We start from the raw sequence: 12,919 nt of genomic DNA, 5'->3' as shown, positions 1-12,919 counted from the left end.
ATATATTGAGTTAAGTCTGATTAAAGCCTCCAAAAGCCTGACTTTGCAAGGTTTGGTAAGTAAAGGTAAAAGAACATGCAGTTAAACTTAAGATGTTTCCAATTTTACCTACCCATTCCATAAATCATATCACAGTTCCATACTACCGCCTCAAATATTTTACTTTCACCAAAGATGTGGATAAAATACAATACTTGTGGAAAACAAAATATTTCAGATCTTATAAAACCATTTGTTTCTGAATGTCAGTAATTCTGAACTGACAAAAGCTAAGATTTTACTATTTGTTTAAATTGGAACAAAACTAGATATTTTTACTACCATACTGTAACAATTCTTAAAAGCCTTAAATCCAAATTTTAATCAGGTTAGCTATTTATGAATATTCAACATGCTATATTGTGAGCTATATCTTGCAAGCTCATGGCTTAAACTCAACATGCATTACAATTCTACTGAGATGAAAAATCAAGATGAAAGACACATGAACAATAGGAGCTTACATCAGAATAGACTAAATATATACCCATTCTGCAGGTCATTCATGAGACAGCAAAAATCCAGGGCAATATTTCCCTGGCTCCATTTTCTTTCATTTTTTATTAATACTACTATTACTAGCCACAGATGAACTAGAATAGTGACAACCTTAACCCCTTGAGAAACAGTGAGACATTTAACATCAGGCATTCTGCTGAAAGACTGAGAGGTTATATATTAAAGCAACACCATGGGTTACTGAAGCTGCTTCTGTTCTGCAAGCATGAGAAGCTGGAACTTTTCCCCCTGTACTGCACTACACTTCTGTGTACAAGTATGTATCTCCAAATCATTTTAAACACACACTATCAAACTATTCTTCTTATTAGTTTAATACAGTTAAGCAGATGATGAGAACAGTCTGACTGGAAAGGCTTGTATTTTTGTAATCTGGAATCTTTTATCAGTTCAGTAAAGTAGGATAGTATTATAAAGGGGCTTTTTTATGCCACATAAGCTACAGGACTCACCTCCCGTTCTAACATCAGCCCTTCTGCTCTCAAATTCTTCTCAAATGTGCTTCTTTTTTCTACCTGTGGGCTTGATTTCTTGTAGACCAAGATGTAGTCAATGCGCTTTTTGCCATCTTTGAAGAAGAGTCCTGATGATGCCATGGCGTCACTCTAGCAAACATAAAAGAAAAATACTCTAAATATGACATCTATAAAGATGAAGAGCCCCATTATGAATTGTATATAACATAGCACTTTCTAAACCATGGAAACAGCCACATATCTAAAGGATGATGAATATGAAACAAATTCAGAAGAACAAAAAAGTGATATGCATCAGTTGCTTAAGATTTCAAATTAATTAGAACAAAACAAAATAAAATAGCTTTGCAGAGCCCATATTCCAGTTATTTCAGCTATGCAAAAACATTAAAATTCTTGAGTGGCGTGTATTGATATGAACTTTTATTTATCCCTACTTTTAATTGGGAATTAAAAAGAAAAAATAAAGAAGTCAATTAAAGAAATTTTCTCAGCTTTGTACCTGGGCAAATTTTATAAAACAAACATACCTGTATTTTCTCCAAGACAGAAATAAATCTAAAAAATTAAAAAAGAATGCTATTGATTGGAATGTTTGCATGGCCAGTCTAGTTGAAGTGCTTTTTCAATGCCATATTAGCAATGTTCCAGTCTTGACTAGTTCCTTCCCACCATGCTTTGAAACACAAGGAATTACCTGACCTTGGTATGGAAAACGCTGCTTTACATGCTGCTGCTAAGGAGCTATTTTTGCATTCTGTGCTTTGCATGCTTCAGAACAGAGACCAAACCAGCTGGTGACGGACTACAGAATGAGTAAAATCATTAGGTTAGGATGGACCTCCAAGATCGCTGAGTCCAACCAAACACCACCTTGTGACAACTAAATCATAGAACTAAGTGCCTCATCCAGTCATGTCTTGAACACTGCCACAGATGGTGACCTTGCCACCTCCCAGGGCAGCCTCTTCCAATGCTTAACCATTCTTGCAGTGAAAAAATTGCTCCTCGTGCCCAATCTGAGTGTCTCCTGGTGCCATTTGAGGCCATTTCCTCTTGTCCTGTTGGCTGGTAGAAGAGGCTGATCCCCATCTTGCTACAATCTCATTTCAGGTAGCTTTAGAGAAGAGGACTCCTCCAAAGCTCCTCTTCTGACTGAACAACTCCTGTACCCCCACCTTATGAGGTGTGCCACTCCTCTTACGAGGAGTGCCTCGTAAGACTTCATCTCTCTGGCCCCCTCACCAGCTCCACTGCCCTTCTCTGGACCCACTCCAGCACCTCAATGTCTCTCTTGCAATGAGGGGCCCAGAACTGGATGCAATACTCAATGTGTGCCCTCACCCATGCAGAGAGCAGAGGGACAATCACAACCCTGCTCTATTTCTGATACAGGCCAGGTGCCATTGGCCTTCTTGGCCAATTGGGCACACACATTCAGCCAGCTGCTGATCAGCACCCCCTGGTCCTGAAAACTTTAAAATCTGAAAAGGTAAAGTGAGAAACTATCATCATCCTCTGGTGAATACAGCGCTCATTTAAACATGAACCATCCAGAAGAAGGTTAGTTTCCAGAAGTATCCATTACACCCATCATGAATGGGTCCAAACATTTATGAATGCTGCATCTTCTGAAAAATGGGATGATGCTGGTCTTAGAAATTAATCCTATTTGGATTATTTAGATATGAAATTTATAATACTCAGTTATATCCAACGGGGACATTCTCTATTCAAAACTAGAACCATGTATCAGTGCATGATATCAGCATTATAAATACTGGATAACAGCTCACTTGTATCTATGTGAAATGTTTTTCCTACACCCACGTCTCTCACTGCCAGCTTTCTACACATTTAGTGCTTCTGAGAAGTCCTCAGTCTGCAAAACCTAAAGCATTCTAACAAGATTCTTTCTCTGTCTTTGCTTTTTTAATTCCCAAAATAAAAAACAACCACAGTCTGTCTCAGACCATCTACCATTACAAAGGAGTGCACCTGGGAACATTATTTAAGTACATTAAGCTTCAATTTAGAATCATAGACCTCTAAGATCATTGAATCCAACCATTAACCCAGCACTACACCATGTCCCCAAGGGTCACATTACACACCTTTCAAATACCTTCAGGGATGGTGATTGCACTTCCCTGTGCAGCCTGTTCCAATGCTTGACCACCCTTCCAGTAAAGAAATGTGCCCTAACAGTAGATCTAAACACATCCTGATTTAACTTGAGGATGTTTTATCTTGTCCTGTCACTTGTTATTGAAAGGCTGAATCCCACATGGCTAAACCTCCTTTCAGGTACTTGTAGAGAGCAGTAACACCTAGTCTTTTCTCATTTTTTTTTTCTCCACACTAACACCTCCAGCTGCCTCAACCACTCCATGTAAGACTTGCACCCTGGATCCCTCTTAGAACACACTCCAGCACCTCAATATCTTTCTTCATATTTAGATAAATAATAACGCAAGTCCAAATTAAGGTAGTAAAGAGTGTCAACCAAGACTGTTAGTGTTAGTGAATATAGGGTCTGTCACCCCTTCTAAGAATTCTGAATGGGAATAGTAGTAAAACCATTGTTTTTTATTATTTTTTATAATGTGATAGATTTTATGATCTAAATCTATAAGACTCAGAGGTTTGACGGTGAGGTAGCAGACTGAAGGTTCGAAAGTGCAAGTTTGAATATGCAAGTTTTTAAAACACAAACTTTTTCAGGTTCAAGACATGAACAATGAATCTCCTCTGGTTCATGAAGCAGGCACAATAAGATACAAAAAGCCTGGCCAAAACTCCCCCAAAGGGGAGATCTGGAACTTCTCTAAAAGATTTTCTGCTCATGCAATTTCCCTACAGGCATGCTGCAAATTACACCCACCTTTTGTAATACACTTCTACTGCCTTTCTTTGGATTATTATTTCTAGTCTTTCTTTCCTCATTTCTGAAACATCTGATTTTCTTCATTCTTAGAAAAACATGCTTTGTTTCTCAGATTAATGACAGTATCCAAATATGAGCTCGTATTTATTAACATCAAACAGAATTATTTGGGGTCAATGTTAAAGACATAATGAGCAGTGAAGACAGTAGAAAGAAATCTCCTATCCAGTTTATCCCAGACCACTTTCAGAGAACACCCCCCACATGGGGTTTAGAAGTGCAATAGTGAAGCCACTTACCACACTCATGCAGTGAACCTGGCCTATATTACACTGATTTCATGACTGATTCACTTTAATGCTACTGGCACCATTAGTTTCACTTTTGTCCTATTCACACAAAGCAATGTTGACCACCTATATTAGCAGTAATATAATAACTACTTAACTAATTAAGTACTAGTAAAAGAATTTATATGGTTGATTTGTATGGATGATTTAGTTGGGTCTTTTCAGTGGATCTGAAGGAGCTCCATAACACAAAAGGGCAACAGGGAGCAGTAATTTCAATTAAACATATAAGTCAGGGTATATAATCTATATCTAGCACAAGGAATCAAGCTGTCAGTACAGTGGGCATTCAAGGACAGATCATTTATTATTTATCTGCTGGTTTAGACCACTACATTAATTTATTCTTTCACCTTTTTAAAGAGAGAAAAGGATCAGAAAAGGAGAAAAGCATCAGAAGAAATATTGCGTACAAAAACCTTACTCTCCTCCATTCTATTAAGATTTCCTGTTTCACCTGAAAAATGTGTATAAAAGGACTAATCAAAATTCTCTCATCCTTTCCATTACCTAACTCCTCCAGATTTTCTGAAACAGTATCTATCTGTTAAGCTTTCTTACATTTACACACATATGAAAACTCATTTGTTTGGAAAAACTCCTTTTAGACTACTGCAATATAGTTCAGATAGTAAACTCAACAATTTAACTTAACCTTGTTCTTTCAAAGTCTTTAAATAGGAGAACTTCAACTGTGAGGCACCACTTTACTCAAGCTTGTCTATTATGCAGAATCATAATACACTGGCTTGCATCAGAGGCTTTGATACCATAGATCTGCTGCAGTTTCTTGGTTTTATTATATCAACAGTTTTGGTTGCTTAGTAGTTTGTGGTAAGTATAACAAATCACATGACATGCTGCTTTGAAGTCTGAGAGTGTAAAATTCAAAATACTGCCACTATATTCAACTGAAGTTTATACAAGGCAAAACACATCGATTTAGCCTAGAAAAAGGAGTTTTGGCTCAATCAAAAAAAAATAAAAGGTCAAAGTACAATGAAAATATTTAGCAAAGCTATAAAATAAATAACTTATATTTCCCTTCAAATGTATAAGAAGAACTTCCTTGGATTTAGCCAACATGGAGGGATTTTTCAATAAACTATTTTCCAGATTCTAATTAATTAGAAATGCTCTTTTTACAAAGTGGGAACATCTGCTTTACTGGATCTTTCTCTACCCAGTTAATTTAAGTAGCAAAATTCACAGTAATTGTAACTATTTCAACTTCATTTATGTCTCACTACTGGTCTGATCTGTAAATTAAACTTTTATCATTTTTTCACCCCATACACAGAAACAAATATTTCTAAAGAGTGAGTTGAAACCATTCTCAAAACAGGAGCAAATTTTAGATTCATATAGTCACTGTATCCTAATTTAGTAGTCTATTTTCTTTGTTTTCTACCTTATACTGGTAAAAAGTTTAAGATAGTGAATAATATACTCTACCTAGGTGAATTTAGAGGTTAATGAGAACCACACATAGGTACAACATATATGTTGTAACCATCTTTTTCACCTTCAGGCCACCACTGGCAACTCTCCCCAAAACTAACATAACAGCAAGGCTTAAACCTGAGAAAATTCTCTATAGGTGTTTACATTTTAATAGATTTTAAGAAAATTCCCATTCCCTTGTTCAAATAGTTGCACCTTAAACTGTGCGACAGCTAAATACAAGTAATTCAAACCACTATGAAAGGCTCTAATTTGTTTCTACATTAAAGGTACTGCCTAGGAGAGAGCACATAACTAAGAAATGTAATTAATTACTTCCCTCTACCACCTGCTCAGGGTTCAGCCAGTGTCAGCTCAGATTTCTATGTATTTAGTAACTTTCTGTGACATTCAGCAGCCCTCAAACCCATATAATCTTTAAAAACCCACAAGATCTCTGATAAGGATGTCCACAGCTCATTTCTGGGAGAACTGCTTGCTATTCCTTGCTCTGAATTCAGGACAAATTTGGTTTTTTGCAAAAACCACAAAAAAAAAAAAAGATGTTTTATACATTCATATGGTATCTTAGAGCCCAAAAAGGTTGGTATGGATTGTCATATATCTACATATATTTATGTGTATTTGTGTGTATATATGTACATATATACACTCTCAAACGCACAGATATACACTCTCAAACACACTTGTAAGGAAAATCAGCTAGGAACAGAGTAAGAAGAGCAGAAAGACACTTAAAATGCAAAACCACACTAGTTGCCAGGTGTGTCAAGGAAAAGCAGTTTTCTGTGCCTCTTCATGCTTTTAAGACAACTTTCAGAGATAATAAGGGATTAATTCAGGGCTATTATATAATGAAGTAAGAAAAAGCAGCCATGGAAACAATTTGAAGAACTAGGGCTGGAATTTTGACAGAGGTCAAGTCTGATCTGTTAACTTCTTCAGCATGGCAATTACCTGAAACTGAAAAATCTTCATGAACAGCTTTTCTGTTCTATCTCTGAGAAGAATGGCTCTCTCTAATAAAAGAAAACTTTCTTCCAATATAATTTAGTGATGATCTTGATTGATGGATTGATCATCTTCATAAGAAGCTAATAGGTTGAAAAATTACTGGCTGATGAACGAAAACCACCCCATTTGTTTAGATTACTGATTCTCCCAAACACTGTTACCATGATCTTGGCATTAACATCTTCAGTAATACTCACACCAAAGGATGCCACCATTTAAGTGGTGAGTGTCCACAGCCACAGCTTGTGGTTCATCTTACACCTTAAGTATTTTCTGGAAATAAATACATCTTTAATGCTAATTACAGTAGATTTATTCCCATGAACAACATTAGGATACCTAAATAATGCTTCCTTTGTTTCATGATGTTTAAAAATCAAAGCTGGGACTTCAATAAGTTTTAGACTTCTTAAGTTACTTGAAATTAGCTGTGAAGTGTTTTTAAATAGTACAAGACCCATTTTTACATTCTAAAAAGATACTCTGATTAAGAATAATCTAAGGTGTGCTTTATGTGAAATTTTCTAAGCACACATCTAAGTTAGACTTCATCTAAGTTAGACTTTTGTGTTTGTAGGAATGGATAAACCATAAACAGATTAACTAGAATCGTCCTTTCAATTACTTGATTTCAAAAACAGATTGATGATTTTAAATGTATATTGCTTTAGTGTTCTTGTGCAAATAACCTAGGAAAGAAAATTTGGGACATATTTGCATATGCAAAGACATCCAAATTACCCTGGGCATCAAAGACAACATGACAGGCTGCCATATTTACCCACACTACTGCATTTCTGTGAGATTACACTGCTGGGCAGAACAAAGCTTTTTTCTGTGGAGACAAAGACTTCCAGAAATATCTGACCTTCCTAATTAAAATGCAGTTTAACCTTTTAGGATTTACTAGTTTAGCAATTACTTTAGCTTCTTCACAGAGGATTTTTTTTTCCATTTATAGTCTACTCAGACTTCTAGAGTAAGCATGAAAAATGCATTTGTATATATTATGAAAAACATATCTGACTTCAGGAAAGGAGTGGGTTCAGTGATATGCAAAATTTTTAAAGGAAGTCTGTTCAATATTACCATATGAGGGAGCAGTAATGGAGGATGTTTGGAGACAGGAGGAGGCTTTTTTATATTTAATCTCTTCTAATTTGCTCTTGAGGTCTAATAGGGATGTCTTAAGAAGCATACTAACATAACCACTGAAAATTCTTCTGTACATGTTTCTTTTCAAACATTTTTGTCTATAAGTTGAAATTACTTGCTACTTACCCCAAATTTCCTGAAATATTTTCTGAGCTTTTTTTGGCTCTTTTTCTTTAATCTCTCTCTTTCTTTCCTCACAGGAAATGAGAGTCAAGCACTAAAAGCACAAGCATGAAGTCAACTTTTGCTGCAGCTTACCACATCCTTCCATTCTGGGATAATGATTTTATCTGTTATCATTGCTTTTAGGCTTTATTCACGTCTGTGTTATTAGAGTGCATTTTTGGACTACCAGAAAAAGGCAGTCAATTAGGCTATTGTATAGGTAGCATGTCTTCATAGTTCCTGAATCCACAGTGATAATAATGCAAACCTTGTTCCAAAAATTATTTCTTTACCTTCTCAGACAGCAAAATGCATTACCTAGATAAAATATTTACAAGATCAAAGAGAGTAACAGTGATGTAGTGAATGAAAGGAAATGGAAGAGCAATTTCTCAAATATTCCTATCTTGCTACTATACATGCAATAGCAGTAGGTAAAGAATTGGCTGCTACTGATTTTGCCACTTCTCTGGGAAAACGTTGCCTTCCACTCAAGATAAAGTCTGTTTTATCCTGCTTCCCTTTCCTAAGGAAACAAGAGCATTTCAAGTATCAGCCTTCCACCCAGGGACCTTCTTATTTTCTACATTTCCCTAGCAAAGCAGGTACTACTAATTTTTGCTCAACAGACACTTTTTGGCCTCATTTTTCCTTGTGAGACCCCTTGGCAGAACCACACACATAAAGTGATACTTTCTGTGCAATTTCAAGAGCAGCTGGTGATGAGAAGTTGGCAGAGATGGATAATGATGACAGCTTTTTCATGGGTCTGAGCGACTCACAATTTTTCAGTATGAAATCTGTGGATTCTGAAATATACCAACCTACACTATAGGAAACTATCAGTTATAAATCATAATCATGCAAACAAGAACAGTAGACGAATACACTGGCATCTGGTTGCTCTAAGAAAATTCTCTGATTTTTCAAAGCTTTAAAATGTTACAACAAGAATCAGATTTATGGAGCTATCATGCATGTAAGCTGAAAACTAAACAATTCCTGAAAAAAAAAAAAAGTGTATTGGTTTTCATCATGTCAGCAACACATGTTCACTACTGCTAAAGTATCCAGGCATCTCATTGCTGAGAAAGATAATGGCACCAAGAAGTAATTGCAAACAATTTTTTTTGCAATTTTCCCCATAATCTCTCAAGAATACAACAACCCTTCTAAAACAAGCAAAAATTAGAAACATTAAAAAGAAGAGAAGAAGAATGTGCTTTTATTCTTGTACTCCTGATCAATGCAGTGTTTCTCATTCTCATTATCTGGTCAGACTGAGAAGACTTTTTTATTGTGACAGATCAGTTTAGACTTCAAATATGTGAGAGTACTTACCAGCTGTAAAGCTGTACTGCAGTATTCTGTATTTTTAGCAGTCTCAGAAAGACTTAGAAGCCTTCTTTTGCTAGCTTTATATCAATTTGGGGAAGAGATTTTCCTAAGGCTTTCTAAAATAATTGCCACAAAGACTTCTATAAAAATCCAAAGGCAAAACCTTTCTAAGACTAAATTCCTTTCTAAGACTAATCTAAATTCCCCTTGCCTTTTTTCTGTGGAAGCAGGCAAAGATAAAGGGAAGGAGAATACTGCTTGGTTGCTTCAGTTGTGGCTTTTACTGGGATAGAGTTTATTTTATTCACAGTAACTGGTACAGGGCTGTGTTTTGAATTTTGGGTTTAACCCAGCTAGGATTAAACCAAATCACCTCATTTGCAGAAACAGTCCTTCTAAATGGAGAAGGAAGTTTCCAGAGTAGTTGTTGTGATAAAAGGAATTGTCAAAGTTAAAAGCCAGAGACACTGTGAGAAGACTGTTTTTAAACTCTGAACCAATTTGCTCAGTAGATTGGTACATACAAAGATTGTAACATAAAAAGTGTATTTTTGTTTAAACTTAATACAAATATAAAACTTCTCTTTAAACTTTGAAAGAATGTTAGCTTACTTGCTGACTATGAACTTCATAACCATCCTGAATGCAGGGCTTGGAAAAAATGCAACTAGTGATTATTTTCTAATTCACATAGAAATAGAAAAAACACTATTTTGCTTTAGCGCTGTGAAATCCCTGTTACTAGACAGACAGTACAGCATCTGTTACTAGATTGTTTTGGCAGTAGCCCTACCTATTATTAAAACTATTTAGTGCTCAGTAACAGGATCTAAAGTCTACAGACTCCACATTGCTTTTCTGCCTTTTCAGCCACAATTAACATAAAAGGCTTTGTCTATTTAATCAATGAAATCAAACAAGAACATCCATTATTATTTGTCTTTGTTCAGCTAGTTTTGCAGAAACAGACAAAAAAATCTTTGGATACAAGAAGTTCTTATTGTAACAGTTTAGATTAAAATGTAACCAGTAAAGGTCACTTATATGACTTACATATATACAATATATCATCTCCAAAGTTTCATTTTCATGTCACAGATTTCCATTCTGTAAATACAATTTCCTGTAAGCCTTTTTAAAAATTATTACATAGCTACTACTATAAAAGATCTTTCTAAAAGCATCCTATGAAATGAAGCCTCAGAGGACACATCTACCTGTGTTCCAGAATACTGCAGTACTGCAGTAAAGATGATGAGTGTGACAAGCACTAGAGCTGTTGTAGGACTCGTGAAGAATGCATTCAATGCCAAAATCACAAAGTGCCACAAGTACCATCCATGAAACAACTCTGGCACGGTCTCCTGAAGAGAATAGCACATGTGCTGTGAGTGCAGCAGAGAAGCTTACAGTGATTCAAGCATTACTAGAGATTTGTAACCCAGGATTACGGATGCCTACAGTGAAAAAACCCTGTGCTGCAGAATTCACTATTTCCACAGTGTGAAGAAGAAATTATTCAGAACTTCTTGAGGTTAAGTCATTTGTCATATATATGCAAGCAGTTAGGCTTAACGGAAAGGAGAATTCAGGGTCTCCTAGTTGAAAGTATGACTAAAAAATATACATTTTGTGAACAGAAAATCTATCATAATTCTTTGACATTACGGTGGATTAACTGCTGGAGAAAATACATTGTGATAAATAGTATAATTATACAATTACTAAGCAAGATAGCATGCCAGATTTATCTGGTAAGATGAGATGGCTTTTCCAGTGCTTGAGTTGAGGTTCCTGACAATGCTCCTACACTCACCTACACAAGTGAGTTTTAGCTCTCATTCAATGGGTCTAGATATCATTTTGATACTGCTTAGAAGGAGGATCTTATACTCTATCTAGATCACTCTTGACCAACCATTTGCTACATGAACATACTTCTTCTACACTCTCAGAATTTCTGAGGTCTCCCAGATAACATGAATTCCACTCCATGTTCAGAATCCTATATCCTAAATTCTGTGCAATACAAATTTATTGAAAGAAGGCTACTACCTCTTAGATGAGTCAATAAAACACATAAGAATCTTTGATTTTATATAATTTTGCCTGATTTTAGTACAGAGAATTCCATTCACTGATTCTGTCACTCAAACGATAATATTGTTACTAACACCTTCCAAAATCATCAGGATGAATAAAATCCTCTAACACTGCCTTCTTAATGTTAGCAAGCAAGGCAAAATTCCAGCCTCCAAATAAAAATTTGTACAAAACTTTTTAAACTATTTATACATTTTTAGCAAACAAAGAAATTTGTGTTCATCAGTTCTAAATTGCATCATTCTCTTTCATTAACTAATATTCTATCCTCAATTGCTTATTTAGTTCTCTTGGAACATCCTAATTAGTCCATATTTTTAATATCTTCTTCCTCCAGCACACAGATTTAGTCTCTTCTTTATGTTCTGGTTTCTGCAAAATGACCTTGTGACCCAAAAATCTTGCACACCTTGTACCCAATTTCAACAATACATCTCTCTTCTCCCAGGCTTTCTTCATTGAAGCATATCAAGTTCAGTTTAACAAAAGTAATTTTTCTTTAACAAACTAATTTCAGTAATTTTATGCAATTGTGTTCCCATAATAGCAGCTCATGACAATTTTGCTAAATGCTAACTAAAAGTGATTTAAGACTTAACACACTGCTTATGATTAATTAAAACAATTAATTAAAAGTTATTTAAAACCATTAACTAAAATTATTTTAGAAGTTTTATCATTTCCAACCATTTGGGAGCCACCTAAATTTCTTACCATGAGACGCCTATTTACTTAGTCTGCAACAAGTGCTGCTTTAGAAATTGCATTTTAAAAATATTTAAGCACATTCTGACAGTTGATACAATTTAATAGAATTTTGTGTCCATTACCTTTAAAGAAGATTTAGTTCGAGGTTCTGTTTTCTGCCTGGTGAGCTTATTTTGAATAAGCAATGACTGATCTGTACGAGCATCATAATTCCCATGTTCTGAATCATCTGTGTATGTATCTTTGTCCTTGCCTACATCTGAAGGAAAATCAGAAGAAAACAATGGGCTCATTTTAGATTATAATGGATAGAAACAAACAGCATTATTACAGCCACAGTTGAATATTCATTTTATGCGTACACATTTTAATAACGCACTTATTTTCCTGTTAAAGCTTTATACTTGAAATGTTACAATGTTCATCTTAAATTAGAAGTGACTGCTATTATTAGTAGAAGGTCGATAGAAATAGTTTTTCTATTAGCCTTCAAATAAAAAAGTCCATAACTTCCTTTACAGTAGTTCTAAAACACAAACAAAGTAATATGAATATTCAACTGATTGACTCACAGTTGCTGAGGCTCAGGATGTTTCACCAAACAGGCGGCACAGCCTGCAGACCAGACCAAAACATCTCATGTTTTAAATCTAAACAAGCAACTAAAATTCCCAGTTCCCCCACACACATGCAGATATTCC

The 12,919-nt window shown here is 35.4% G+C and overlaps 1 protein-coding gene across 4 annotated transcripts in view; it reads right to left on the bottom strand.

The window, feature by feature from the left end:
• ANO3 (anoctamin 3) overlaps positions 1–12,919 on the bottom strand; it is a 91,889-nt gene that overhangs the window by 52,339 nt on the left and 26,631 nt on the right. For all 4 annotated transcript variants that reach the window (XM_077179571.1, XM_077179570.1, XM_054634876.2 and 1 more), the window contains 2 exons: positions 12,341–12,477; positions 1,011–1,163 (listed from right to left, as the gene is read on the bottom strand). In XM_077179571.1, the coding sequence (XP_077035686.1) occupies positions 1,011–1,163; positions 12,341–12,477 (290 nt within the window). The remainder of the gene's footprint in view (positions 1–1,010; positions 1,164–12,340; positions 12,478–12,919) is intronic.

The sequence above is a fragment of the Agelaius phoeniceus genome, chromosome 6 (assembly GCF_051311805.1).
Source record: "Agelaius phoeniceus isolate bAgePho1 chromosome 6, bAgePho1.hap1, whole genome shotgun sequence".
NCBI lineage: Eukaryota > Metazoa > Chordata > Aves > Passeriformes > Icteridae > Agelaius > Agelaius phoeniceus.
The sequence above is the reverse complement of the archived record's forward strand: the minus strand, read 5'-3'. Positions and strand labels throughout refer to the sequence as shown.